Source organism: Crassostrea angulata, chromosome 8, assembly GCF_025612915.1.
Source record: "Crassostrea angulata isolate pt1a10 chromosome 8, ASM2561291v2, whole genome shotgun sequence".
Lineage (NCBI taxonomy): Eukaryota > Metazoa > Mollusca > Bivalvia > Ostreida > Ostreidae > Magallana > Magallana angulata.
Window position 1 is genome coordinate 29,775,856 of NC_069118.1, and position 13,892 is coordinate 29,789,747.

The window sequence follows — 13,892 nt, forward strand, 5'->3', positions numbered from 1 at the left end:
ATTAACTATAAACCTGATACTGGCTATATTGTAAAACGTGATTCGTAATATCTATAAAGTACATGTGTATACACTGTGCGGAAACATCCATGAATTTGAAATGGGAGATGCAAGTCACTTGATGCCGAATCATCTTTTCGTGTGAGCTATGAATACGTAGACTGAGTTCTGCTTTTTGTTGAAAAAATTGAAGCAAAGGAAGTTGAGATAAACTGTTGTTGCATTTCTTCTCAAATGCAACTTGTCCAGGCACTTAGCATCGGGCCGGGGTGGGGGGTGGGGTTCAAGCCCTCACCCCCCCCCCCCCCCCTACTTTTTCTCGCAGCAACTTATTTCTTTTAAATTTACATATAAAAAATTGAATTATCATGGAGTTGCCCCCCCCCCCAACTTTTTTGAAGAAAAAAAATGGTTTGAAAAAAAGGAAATTAAGAGTGAAATTGGAGTTAAAGATATACCCTCCACCCCACGGATTAGGATTTTGAAGATTTTGGAAATTTTTTTTTTTTTTTTTTTTTGCTTGTCAAGATTTTTTGGATAATTCTGCCCCCCCCCCCCAACTTTAAAAAACGATGCTACGTGCCCGCTGTCCCAGAATCAGAATACAAATAATTTCATAAAAAAAATAATTAATTGATCTTTGTCAAATAATGAGGATAAATCTTATTTATTGATTTTTAGTATTTTATCAATGTCAAATTGTACACATAGAAGGTATAGATAATTTCTTCAAATGCCCTCTCGGTCTGGCGGGGGGAGATTTCTCACTTTTCGTCTGGTGGCTCTTGGTCTGAAACATAGAAATGATGGAAGATCAACACTATTGACATTTGTTATCTAATTTATCACAGATTGTGTATAGAAGAATTATTCTAAAACATCGAAAATATGTTAACTGCTAAACATTAAATTTCTTTCTATAAAAAAATATTGATCAATAATTTATCTATGTATCACTTATTTATCGAAGTCGGGGATAAATTAAAAATTCATAACAAATTGGACATATAACATAATTACATGTATGTATCGCAACTTCCCAGGCCTTTCCGTTACATCTACATGTAGGTAAAACAACTTGTGGGAGACGCCCGAGGAGTTTCGATTGATAAAAGCATGACAGTCGTCAAATACCTACGTGCACCCGGTGTGTTCCCGTTTTGCACACATTTTATAATTGGGTATAGTACAATAGGTGTGAATTGTGTTGTGATAGCAATTATAGTCTGCTTTCGGTCAAAGATTATACCTGGATTTTTATCTGTGTTTTATCAGTGCCTTAACGATAAAACAAGAAAGATACAGATATTTGGTTGTGTTTTAGGTCTAATAAATAATAACTATCACCATTTTTTTTCGGTTTATAAAATAAAGATAATGATATATTTAAAAAGTCTGATAAAAAAATAATGATTAGATTAGATGAATTGACTTTTACATTTTTGTCCATTTACCTTAAATATAAAACCAAATGAATAAGGAAAAATGGCCCAAAGCCAATTGGAGGCTGATTCAATGGATAATTATATGATGAAGGGAAAACTACATAGATAGTCATATGGGGTACTCCGTGTCTTTTTTTACAATCGAGTTGCAAATTATGTAAAACGCATGTTTATAATTGATTGTTTGGTATCAACAGAAAGAATATTATGAAAGAAAACAGATTTTTATCACAAAATATTTCAATGTTTGAAGTAGCGACCTTGACAGTAGTTCCTATGACATCACCGCTTTAGTATATGGCGGGTCACTTTCTAGTTTTTCAAATCGGAGGTTAAATACATAAAAAATCTGACAAAAATAATATTTCAATATTGATGCGATATACGGGTACCTCAAACTAAAAAAGGTTAAAAATGCATGAATTGGGAATACATTTGATAGGTTTTGTGAAATAATATTTACAGTTTTTGAAGCATGCATATAAAATTGCCTATTTATCATCATACAGTTGTCTATTTTCTTCGATTATTCAAGATATAACACAACATAAATGAAAAATATTTAGCAGCGTTTTCACTAGACACATTTCTTCCATTTATGTCAGCAAAAGCAATAATTAAATATTATGATATTCTCTTCAAACTTTTAGCATGTACATGTACTTCCTATCGGCAGTTAGTTAAACAAACGCGCTACATATTCAACACTTTTGCAATAATCTTTCTTGTTTAAAAAAAATTATGAAATTGTTCATGACCAAATTGATGTTTGAAATCAAATTTATGAATATGGATGTCAATTATTATGTAAATGTGCTTTTATGCAAGTTATATTGTAATATAAAATACATGTAAATTTCAATTGCGAGTAGATATGTTTTATTTATTTTATTGTCAATTGCCCTCGCAGGAACTGTGATATAGACTATAGCAATTAAGCAATTATCTCACCTGGTCAAATTCCCGTTTCGCACACATTTTTTCGATACCTAATTTTCAAATGTGTGCAAAACGGGAACAAACCGTGCACCCCCCCCCCCCCCTTTTCCGCACCAAAACCAACAAGCGTTCATCGACAACTCGAATATCAGTGAATTTTATGCGACTTACCTGGGATAAAAAGGATGCTTGGTGTCATAGAAGATGGCGGACAGCTCTGAAATGGTGGGACCCGTGGGTCGGTTCCTTATTCTAAAGTCCCGGATGTACTGGAGCTTCAGCGGCGAATCGCCCTAAAATTTCAGTCATTAACTTCAATATCATGTAATCACATATACATGTAGCTCTCAAATTGTGACGATATTACTTTGCATTACATTGCTTCTTCATTTGCTACACTGTGCGCATTTTAAAGGTGTTTCGGGTCATTAAATAGATGAAATGCTTATATAAAAAACAGTATTCTATAAAAGCAAAGAAATTAAAACTAACCTGCACCGTGTCTTCGGTTTCTCTGGGCATCGGCTGTTTAAAGTATCAATTACTATGTAATGATTTAATCAGCTGATACGTCTTTGAAATTTTTATCATTTTTTTTTCAAAGTGAAAATCATTATTACTACATGTACATATATTAGGGAAGATTTATTTTTTAGTTATCTAAATCAAAACAGGACTGTTTTATGAATAATTATTTCAAATGTATGTGCTAATAAAAATATCAAAAACTTCATGTAAATATATAGGTTCGTCTCGGTTACCTTCGAACACTCGTACGGAAATTTGGGTTCCGGGTGCCAGCATATGACCATAGATTCATCCCGGCTGAGGGTCACTGAAGGTTTGTTCCTTCAACAAAAGAAAAATAGAATACGTTTCACAATGAATTTCCTACCCCCCCCCCCCCTTTCCAAAAAAACCTAGTTAATTGAAAAATTATTAGTATGAATTATGTTAAATATTTCTCTGCAATACCAGTTATTTATTTATTCTCCATTTGTATCTCAAAAGTTTCCTTAGATTAAATGATGTACATGTATTCAATTTATCCGACAAATGGACTCTCTCTCTCTCTCTCTCTCTCTCTCTCTCTCTCTCTCTCTCTCTCTCTCTCTCTCTCTCTCTTTTTTACTTCTCCGTATAATTGTCCTCTGTATCGTTTGCACTGTCATGACTTTTATGCCGTCTTTGCACCATTCCTTTAAAAAAAGAAGAAGATATATTTACATTTTTTTAATAATTATTTTATTTTTTGGTAATATTTTACGTACATGTTCTGTATGATATCCGTATATATAAATGTTAATGATACCATAGAGTAAAATAACTAATTTTCCATCATTATATATTCTTGAAAAACGGTCATATTTGTTATTTGTTCTGTATTCGCATAAACATGTATTTACGGATATATTTAATTAAGTAATCCAATCCGAATGGCATTCTGATAGATTTGCTCAGCCCCCCCCCCCCCCCCCCCCGACCGAAATCATTACCTCATAATATTCAAAGTATCATTCCTTATTACTTTTATTAACATAATTTTGAATATAATTAAACAAACCCCCCAACAATACGTCATTTGAATTTATTGGACTGTATATAGTACAAAATCGATACGTAGTGTTATCACAGAGAAAGACACTTGAAAATGTAAATATTCATGCTTATCTACATTTACTTTAAGCAATCATATTTTAATGAGACGACATATTTCGACACTCCTTTCATGCATATAACTTAGCACTAAATTGAAATTAAAGTTTTTCTACAATGAAATGTCACATTACTTCTCAAAACCATCAAAACGGCTTAACATCCATAATTAATAGTACTTTTATATACTAATTAAATCATAATATATATTTTTCATCATGTAATTCATTTATTGTAACACTATTTATTGTAAACGCAGAGGAAACTGTCAGTGCGTGTTACAATTGCAGCGTCAAAAGCCATCATTTATTTTAGCGCGGTTTCGAGTCAGAAGTAGAAAATCGTCTGCTCATCATTTTCGACAGTAATTCCCCTTCTACTTTCATCTTTATACAACAAAAACAACGCCCCGTTTCATGTTTGTCTAAGGGCACGCGCTGTCGGAACTTCTAAATCCAACACCCCAAGCCCGACGGTGCTTTGATGAGCACCGCATCCCGCTGGGTGAGCCTATTATGTTAAAGGGGATTACGATAAATAATCTCTGATCTTAAAATGAAATTTAAGTTTAAAAAGTAATAAAAAGTATTTTCACACAGTTCGTTGCATACATTTTATTTCATTATCAAAACATATTCTTTTAATGTGATGAGGGAAAACTCTATTTTACATAGTTTAATAATTAAAATTGAGTAATATCTCCCCTTAAAATGGTACAGTCCAAAAAATATATAAACGCAAAAAAAATTATTCTATGGTAAATATCTTTAACAATGGAATACCAGATAGACGTGGACTACCTCAACCTTGCCAGTCAGCTGATTAAAAGTAAGTGTATAGATATGTAAAGACCTTAAAGCAATATGAGCAGCAATTTTCATTTTCAGATATTTTTGATGCAAAATTGTAATTCATAATTTACTGCTAAAATGACAATATTTATCAAATAAACATTTATGTGATCCTGTACAACAATTGGTTTGATATGCATAAATTCATTAACAGAAAAATCTAATTCCTATCATGAAAGTATTAATTATTTTAATCTTGATAAATATTAACATAACTGTAAAAGCTAATTAAATTCTCATAATAGAAGCTCATATTGCTTTAATCATCTAATTACATCCTTTTAGTTAATCTACATGGAAAATTGTCATGTTTAAACAAAAATAATGTGAAGTTACATGTATATATTGGATTAGAGTGATTATTTAACATCAAATTTACATATTAATCATAGTCTTAAAATAATATCATACTTCTATATGTATACAAGTTGTTCATTATAGTAGTTTCGTAAAACTTTATATAAATAAATATCTTCCTATTTTTTGAGACATCAATATTTTTATAGTGATTTGAAAAATTGAACACTAAATCAATACACTGAAAAAAATAAAAATTGAAATATCTTTATAAAAGATTTGAGATTAATTTAAAAAATTGAGAGTTCCATCTACATGCATAGACCTAAAAGGGACAGGATTTTATGCAAAATTCAAAATCTTTATTATACAATAACCAAAAACATGCCTCTGGCCCAAGGTAAACACAGATAACTGTCGAACCCCCCCCCCCCCCTCTGGAAAAAGGAAAACTTTTTGTATATCCACACATGATAACATGCAGACATGTATCTATGATAAATTTTGATTCAGTTAAGCATATCTTCTGTGAGTATTCAGGGAGTACAATATACATTGTAAAAATGTTAGAATTTACTCTAATATCACAGTATTTTAATCAATAACCTTGAAATATAAGCAAAACAATAATTATGTAATTAAAAAAATGTCCATTCACTCCCTCTTAGAATTTTTGAATTTTGTGATGCTAAACCTTGTAGTCTTGTAATTTAAAAGATTATGCTGATGAATGATAAATAAAGATGAATAGTTATCAACAATAATCAATTCACCTTTCAATATGGGCATGCACTTATAAATTCATAAATATATGAACCAAATATAAACCAACAAATTAAAAAAAAACACGACTCAACTTTCATAGAATTTTTAAAGCATTATGAGCTGTATTTTATAGAATTTTATTTTGCTGCAAAGACCTGCTAGTATGATACATGTAAGTGTGCATTTAGCTTAGAATCTTTAATGATAAATAAGATTGAGAAATATCATTAATTTATGTCAGAAGATTTTTCTTATAAGGAGTATATATATAGCAGATCAATTTTTGTACAGGACGACAGTAATTCAAGTTTGCTCCGATTAATGCTCCTTAATAGCTTTCCCCATAAAAATATAGCTAAAAGAAATATAAAAATCCATGACATTTTTTGTAATTTAAGTAGAATTTTTTTTTTGTTAAAAAAAACATTTCAACGTGAAAATTGCAGCTCATATTGCTTTAAGACCAGCTCCTCATGAAACACAATAGGTACATATTAAAAAATGTTGGGTTGGGGGTGGGAGGGGGAGTTGATTTGAACATATTTTATTGTATACATATATATAAAATACTAATACAAATGGTTTGGACACAAGTTCTGACAACTTACTAGGTCTTTACCATTAAATAGAAAAATTATACAAAACTTACAACTTGCATGATATAGAATTATTATTACGATAAATGAAAATAAGTGATATATACGAAAACAAGAAACATGCACATAAACTATATTAAACAAATCTACCAGTTTCGTTGATGTACAATTGAACTCATGAGAATAACTGCTTGTTAATATCAATGGATAATGACTCATCGCCCCATAATAAAAGATGAGTATTAATTATATGAAAATGATCTAGTTGTAGCAGATTAAGAAAAAAATTATTTCTAGCGATTGTATAATTTTTGCATTTGAAGAAAAAATGGTAAGCATCTTCGGGTGATCCACAACGACAATTACCGCTTTCTATAATATTTATTTTGTGTAAATCATAATTGAGTATGCAATTGTGTCTTAGCTTAGTATGTATTATGTTTAGCTTGTGCTTACCATGTGTAAAAAAAGAGGGAGCTTTAGCTATGTTTTTAGATTTATATAATGAATTAAGGGCGAGTTAGGTATGAAGGCAGCTAATTTGTTATTTTAAAAATTTTACTAAGCTAGTCTGATGCAATCGGCTTAAAATCGTAAATCTGTTTTCATTGTTCTACATTTGTACATACATGTGTTATAATTATACACTTTATCGTCATAAGTGGTTTATTTCTCTTGTATCAAGTAAAATTGATTATCTGATAACACTTACATGTATTACAGTGAGATTAGGAATCATGACTTGATGGTAATTAAGAAAATTAAATAATGAGGAATAGTTATGTATTAAAATGTTAATACATGTACAATGTGCTTCAATAAATATACACAAGACAAAATTCCCAAATTCTTGCTGCATGAAAAAAATAATCGCAATTTATTTTTCATTTAATTCGTTCTACTTGTAGCAGATTTGTTTTCATTAAAATATACATATATATACCAAAAAAAATCAGATTTCATGTTGGGTCAAATTAAGATGCAACTTCATAGCACAAATTATCTTATCTGTCAATTAAACATAACTTCATTTCATAAGTTTAAAAATTAAAGAAAACATTAGTGAACAGTGGGACTTTGTTTATTTCAACTTGATGGCCCTCTTCTGAATATCATGCCTTCCTTCAAATGAATTATTTTAATAAATACAATACAATCTTCTGCATCATTTTTTTTTTAATCATAATACATGTAATAGGTGAATAGGTAGATCTGAAATAGATTTTGTCTATAAAGAATAAAAGAAAACGGTTCATGAGAATAGCTTTATAAAACATGTATGGATATTAAAAACATTATTGGCCTAAATTGTCACCTGAATTATGGTGCTATTAAACCCTGTAGCTTAAGCTGGTATTGTATTGTTTATTACCAAGAACCATACGATTCATAGGTTTAACATTTATTAATCATAAGTAAAGTGAACAAACATATGTAAGCATTTTTTTAAAAACAAAAAACAAAAACCATCATAATCTTGTATAAGACTGCGTGTGCACATAGCAGTCTGCGAAAAGTACAATATACAAAAGTAAAAAGGATAATGAAGAGTATATTCTCAGAACAAAAACAATAGTTATAATTTTATCGTAATTTTGAGCATCATATAGGTATTTTCCCAAATGCACAACTCTTTGATATTCTTTGTTGAAAGTAACAGAATAAGTTTAAAGACAGAATGGTAGATATATACTAACAGTATTTTGCATACAGGACAAACTGACAAAACACTTCACAGAGAGGGGGACACAAGAAAAATTGATGTGGTCAATTAAAGGGATCGAGGGGGTTGCTATTATTTGACAATTAAAAAAGTATTACTAATATGTGAGGGATTCATGATGACATTATGGGGACATAGCAAGCACTATTCAAGTGTGTATGCAATGCAATTTACATTCGTCAACTGATAATAAAGATTATGGTACCATATTTCAAGTTGAGAACAAGACTATTTTCAAGATTGATTTTCAATCAAAACTACCTTAAATTCTATTGATTATGGAGGCATTAATTTAGCCGAGTTGTTTATTTAATTAAGTTAAGCATAATAATGTATTGAGAATCGAAGTTTATGGTGGCTCACAACACCTTTGAAATAGTTTCTCACATCAGCAAATCAAAGTACTGAAGTATTGTCGGGAGTTGATTTTATTGCTTATTATCAAATTTACAATCAACGATATGTTATGCAAATTTTTATAATAATTTATGAATTCTCAAACGTTTCCAACAAGAATTTCAAGAAAACCCCATATGAATCAAGTTGTGTAATATTTAAAATTCCATCAAACTGTGTATCAGTAATCGAAATGTTTCTAATAATTGTACACGTCTGGATTTAAGCAATATTGAACTCTAGTCTTGTTCAACCAGACGCTCGGCTGTCTCCGTTAATCTCCGACTACCAAGAGAGACTCTCTGCTTGTCGGAGATTAACGGAGACAGCCGAGCATCTGGTTGAACGAGACTATATTGAACTCTAGCGTAGGAATACATGCAACTACAAAAAACAATTGAATTGTTCGTACTTTTTAAAATCTGACTATTTTCAAGGTATTTATAGATACCTTTCTTTTGAAAAGCAATGGTACACCAAATTTATCTATTATTTTCAAGATCTACGTCTTGTCAGCGGTGATGATTTGTGCTTAGGTCCAAACATTGTTTCACTTTCGGTTTGCCAGAGTAACTGCATAGGAGAGTTGATTAAAATCAACTCTCAAAAATCACCTGATTATAATATATACAGAATGATGGATAAGAATGAAATATGTACCGTAATTCAAATAGGCAAAAAAAAAAATGCTATTTTGGTCAAAAAATTATATTTTCAAAAATTCAATTTGGTATGTGAACATTGCAAAGCCCAAGGTGGATTCGAACTCAATTAAAATCTGCAGATTAATAAGCCAGATACTCTAACTACTGAGTTGTGACAATATTAAACCAAATGGACTGTTGATACAAACAATTTATTCAGAAAACATTTGAATCGCTATCTTAGACGTAGTTTTAAAATTTATAAGTCTATAGGTGTAGCGAGGTACCTTAACACCTCAGTGTCAACTTGACTATAGAACTAAACAAGTACAATAAACAGTCATGTACAGTTGAACTGCGATATCTCTAAAACTGATATCTTAAAAACAATTAATATCGAAACTATTTGCAAGTCCCAACCACTTATTTTTTAAGTGTTTCACCCTCAGTATCTCGAATACTTGGATATTTCGAAGTTTTAAAAACAGTCCCATCTAGTTCGAGATAACGAAGTTAGACTGTATAGGTATGACTATTTCGTAATAAATAATAAGCACTAATTATTGGTAGTAAAAAAATACAAGTTATAAGTGAAGAAGTTTTCCAAAAGCACATCACTTTTACCATTAATTTTATGGGATTTATTCATTTTATTGCAATATTGTAAAGGGGAATAACTATATATTTTTGATTTTAGTTAATCTGAAAAATTGAGTTATTCTCCTTTGCAAATCTGTCTGTTCTATTTCAAATCTTTTTTTTTTTTTGTTTTACCTAAACAATTTTTGTATTGATGTAGTTTTTTCAACTGCAACACGTTCAATTTGACAATTAACGTTAAAAATAAAATAGCCATCCCTTTACAAATCATGACATGTAATTAGTTGATGGGGAATAGATGATGCACAGTTACATCTTGCAAATGAAGGTGACCAAATTTGATCATGCAAAAAACGTATTGCATTGCATGTATATGTGTATACAGTATTAATTTTTTAAAAAAATCGGATTTTTCCCCATCAAATATAATTCACTGATTTATACTGCCAACGAAAATAACGAAATGAAATCCTCAACGAATATTTTTGCTTCTACAGTATATGGACTGATTTTTTAATAACATTGTATTCGTTTTCAACAATTTTTAATGTAATAGTATGTACTTTATTTACTTAAATACCTGTTAATTTCCACGTAGATTGTATTTAAAGTATAAAACCAAAGTTAACTGAATTTAAAGCAATTTTTATACAAAGCAAACTCTGTTTTTGTTAAATTAGATAACTAGTTAGGTTATTAACATATATCATCCCCTTTTAAGGGGGAGCTGAGTGGACCGAAAACCCTTGGCTACCAAAGAGTACATGTATATATACTACATTAGATAGATAAATAAAAAAAAAACTTGATTACAAATTAAAACAACTAGTTCCTGGAGAGGTAGACTGGGAGAAAACAATACGACAATTTTTTTGCTTCTAAGGAAAATTGCTAAAAAGGAAAGTTTTGGGTATAGATAAGCTTGGACACATATTGAATATTTTCAAAAATTCTAAAGGTATTACACTGGTTCTGATTCAAGCAAAGAATATATATGTATTTTTAAATATTTATTTGTTTTAGGTCCTCTTTGGTTTCAGAGCATACTTTATTGTATAAACATATACAAATGGTTCAATCACAAGTTCTTGCAACTTTAAAGGTTCTTGCCATATATAACAATTCACAACTGTATGTCTAACAAATTAGAATTAAAATTACATATTAGAGTATATAAAATGTAGATTCATTACTTACATGTAACAGCAAGAATATAAAATCACAAAAACTTAAACCCTAAACTCTGATAATTCTCAACTCCCAGAAAATAAAAGCTAGATTTTAAAATCTGGAGAGTGCTCCTCATAATTTTATGCAGATATCAATTCATTGCGTTTAAAAAGGAATGTACAGAATAAAATAGTTGAACATTAGAACAAATTTACATGTATTTTCAAAGAGTTCTATTTGAATGCATTGAGTTTCTGAGAATTCAACTACAACCTCTGATAGATCATTAAACAGCGAAAAAATATATGTTGGTTTCGTTACATTGACATCCTTTCTATTGGTTCATAAGCAAATTCTTGACATCTATTTCTTTCTTTTCAGATGCCAGTCAGTGTCAGGATCACCAACCCCATCGTGACCTGGGTCATGACCTCATGATGATGGAACAACCCAATCGCCATGGTGACGACACAGATCAGGACTTCCTGTGCAACATGGATACCTTCTTCTTGGACACCTCCGATGATGAGCTCCCAAAGCTGCAAGACTCCCTGTTTACCAGACCCCAAGCAGCTACCCACAGGAAGCAGGACCCAGTATCTATGAAGCAGCAGCCAGTCTGGGTCAACTTTGACAATGGTGATGTGTTCTACTCCAGTACCGGAGAGTTTCCTTGTGCCAGTGAGCTTTCAGGGGAAAAGGATCTGTGCAACAGTCTTCCATCGTCAGCTTCATGCCGTCTTCCTTACCCCAAGAAGTGGCGCAGCAGTCCGTCTTCTTACTTCGAAGAACAGAGCTCTTCCAGTTCTTCGCACCTGTCTTCCAGAAACTCTCCGCCACATCACGAAGAGGCATCCTCAGACGCACAACTCTACAAGCTCAGGTCAGCCCTGCAGGATCTTCAGTACCAGGGTGTGGTGGGAAACGGACTGGTCAACCCTCGTCGTCCTGTGTTCGCCCTCGACGAGAAGGCCTGCGCACTGTGCAAGAAGAACGGCGAGACTCGTGAGTTCTACACCACCCATGTGCTGAAGGACAACCGCGGCAAGATCATCTGTCCGATTCTCCGCAAGTATGTGTGTCCAACCTGTGGTGCCACCGGTGACAACGCCCACACGCTTCGCCACTGCCCCGTGAACAAGGCATCGGAAACCGCAAAGCACAGTTACTGAGGGACTAAACGACTGGTGAAAAAACATACTGCATGTATTTCTGTGGCAGTGAAAGTACAGTGACTATTTTGTATATTTATAATATTTATAATTGTGTGATGCACCAACTGAACGGATGAATAGAAACATTACCTTTCAAAAAAAAATGTGAATAAGAAAACATTTTTTTTATTTGATCATTTGTATATATGAGGAAAATGTATGGATGGATGTACCCTCCCCCCCCCCCAAAAAAAAAAAAAATCTACCATGTTGTTTTTTTATTCAAATTGTGAAAAGTATTTTTTTTGCATACAATGCCTGTTTATTACCTAGATTCAGAAACTCTCTTCTATTGTTTAAGTTGACAAGACAAATGCAAAATTCTATTAATTTGAATTTTTTTCTTATATTAATAGAATATAATTTACACTTTACAGTATTTTAATTGGAGTCAGTTGAAATTAACAAAAAATGACTTTTTATTTTGATAATAGATTAGAAATAATTGTCTGTATTTATAATGGAGTCAATGGGACAAACTTATATACATTGAAATTAAATTTCAGAAAGCCAATAAACACCAAAAAAATTCTTATATCCCATACTCTTCTACGATGGCATCATCAATTTATCATTAAAACCATACTTAAATCTGCATGAATTCTTGCTATATTTACATATACATTTTAACTTCATGCAAATAAAAACAAATCTAAAACAATGTACACATGCACCATTCTTTTTTTGTTGTTTTTTTTTTACCAAAAGACACATTTTTTTTCTTTTATATTGCCCCTTTATTAGATTTTTATAGGACCGGTATTTCTTGTTTCAAAATTGATCATGTGTCGATCATTCGTTTCAAATTAATTTTTAAGGAAGTTTTCTTTTTTTGTGTTGTTTGTATTAGATTTTTAAAGTCTTTCCTTATTTCGAAATTGATCATGTGTCATTCAATTCATATTTTGAAAGTTGTTTTTTTTTTTTACTCGAATGAGTTGCAGTATTGTTTTATTTCTTTTTTGCTCTCATAAAGAATTGTTTAATTTTATTGTTTTTGAGTTTTCTTTCTTTATCAAAAAAATATTTTCCTTTGAAGATAATTTAAATTTCTTATTTTATATATAATTCCAAGTAGAGAAAATTATAGTCTTGCATGAAAATGAGTGAGCCATGATTTAGCACATATGATGTATGTCGATGATCTTATAACTCAACTTGTATCCTATTGTCATTGTGGAATTATGATCTCTACAAGTTGTTGAACATGTTTGTTTATAAATAAATATTATTTATTGCATTATTGCAAAACAGAGGAACCATAGAGTCGTTTCATTACACAAATAGGAATAGAAAACACCAAACTGTGGTTTGTGTTACATTCTACACTGTTGTAAAGTTTACGAAATTAACTTGAGCAGTTGTGACCTTTAACATTACAGTCAGATAAATCGATCAACATGCGGACCAAAACCTTGTTTTATAAATCGCAAATATAATTAATGCTAGAGAGCGTGTTCATCTTGAGAATACATACCATTTGAGCAAAAATTAGAGCGAATATGACGGAATACCGAAAAAGTCACTCTCTGCATGGAGGCTGCCATATTTGATATTTTGCCAACTCGTTCATGATATAATTCGTTTAACTTTCAC

General features: G+C 31.3%; 2 protein-coding genes across 2 annotated transcripts; one reads left to right on the forward strand and one right to left on the reverse strand.

Moving 5' to 3' along the window:
• Window positions 1-629: 629 nt before the first annotated feature.
• Window positions 630-13,860, reverse strand: LOC128157981 (39S ribosomal protein L42, mitochondrial-like). The gene is made up of 6 exons (XM_052820653.1): window positions 13,774-13,860; window positions 3,517-3,583; window positions 3,146-3,233; window positions 2,877-2,909; window positions 2,556-2,677; window positions 630-790 (listed from the first exon to the last, which is right to left on the reverse strand). The coding sequence occupies exons 1-6, from the start codon at window positions 13,841-13,843 to the stop codon at window positions 730-732; spliced, it is 441 nt and encodes a 146-aa protein (XP_052676613.1). The 5' UTR covers window positions 13,844-13,860; the 3' UTR covers window positions 630-729.
• Window positions 4,376-12,459, forward strand: LOC128157980 (uncharacterized). The gene is made up of 2 exons (XM_052820652.1): window positions 4,376-4,868; window positions 11,464-12,459. The coding sequence occupies exons 1-2, from the start codon at window positions 4,814-4,816 to the stop codon at window positions 12,252-12,254; spliced, it is 846 nt and encodes a 281-aa protein (XP_052676612.1). The 5' UTR covers window positions 4,376-4,813; the 3' UTR covers window positions 12,255-12,459.
• Window positions 13,861-13,892: the final 32 nt, after the last annotated feature.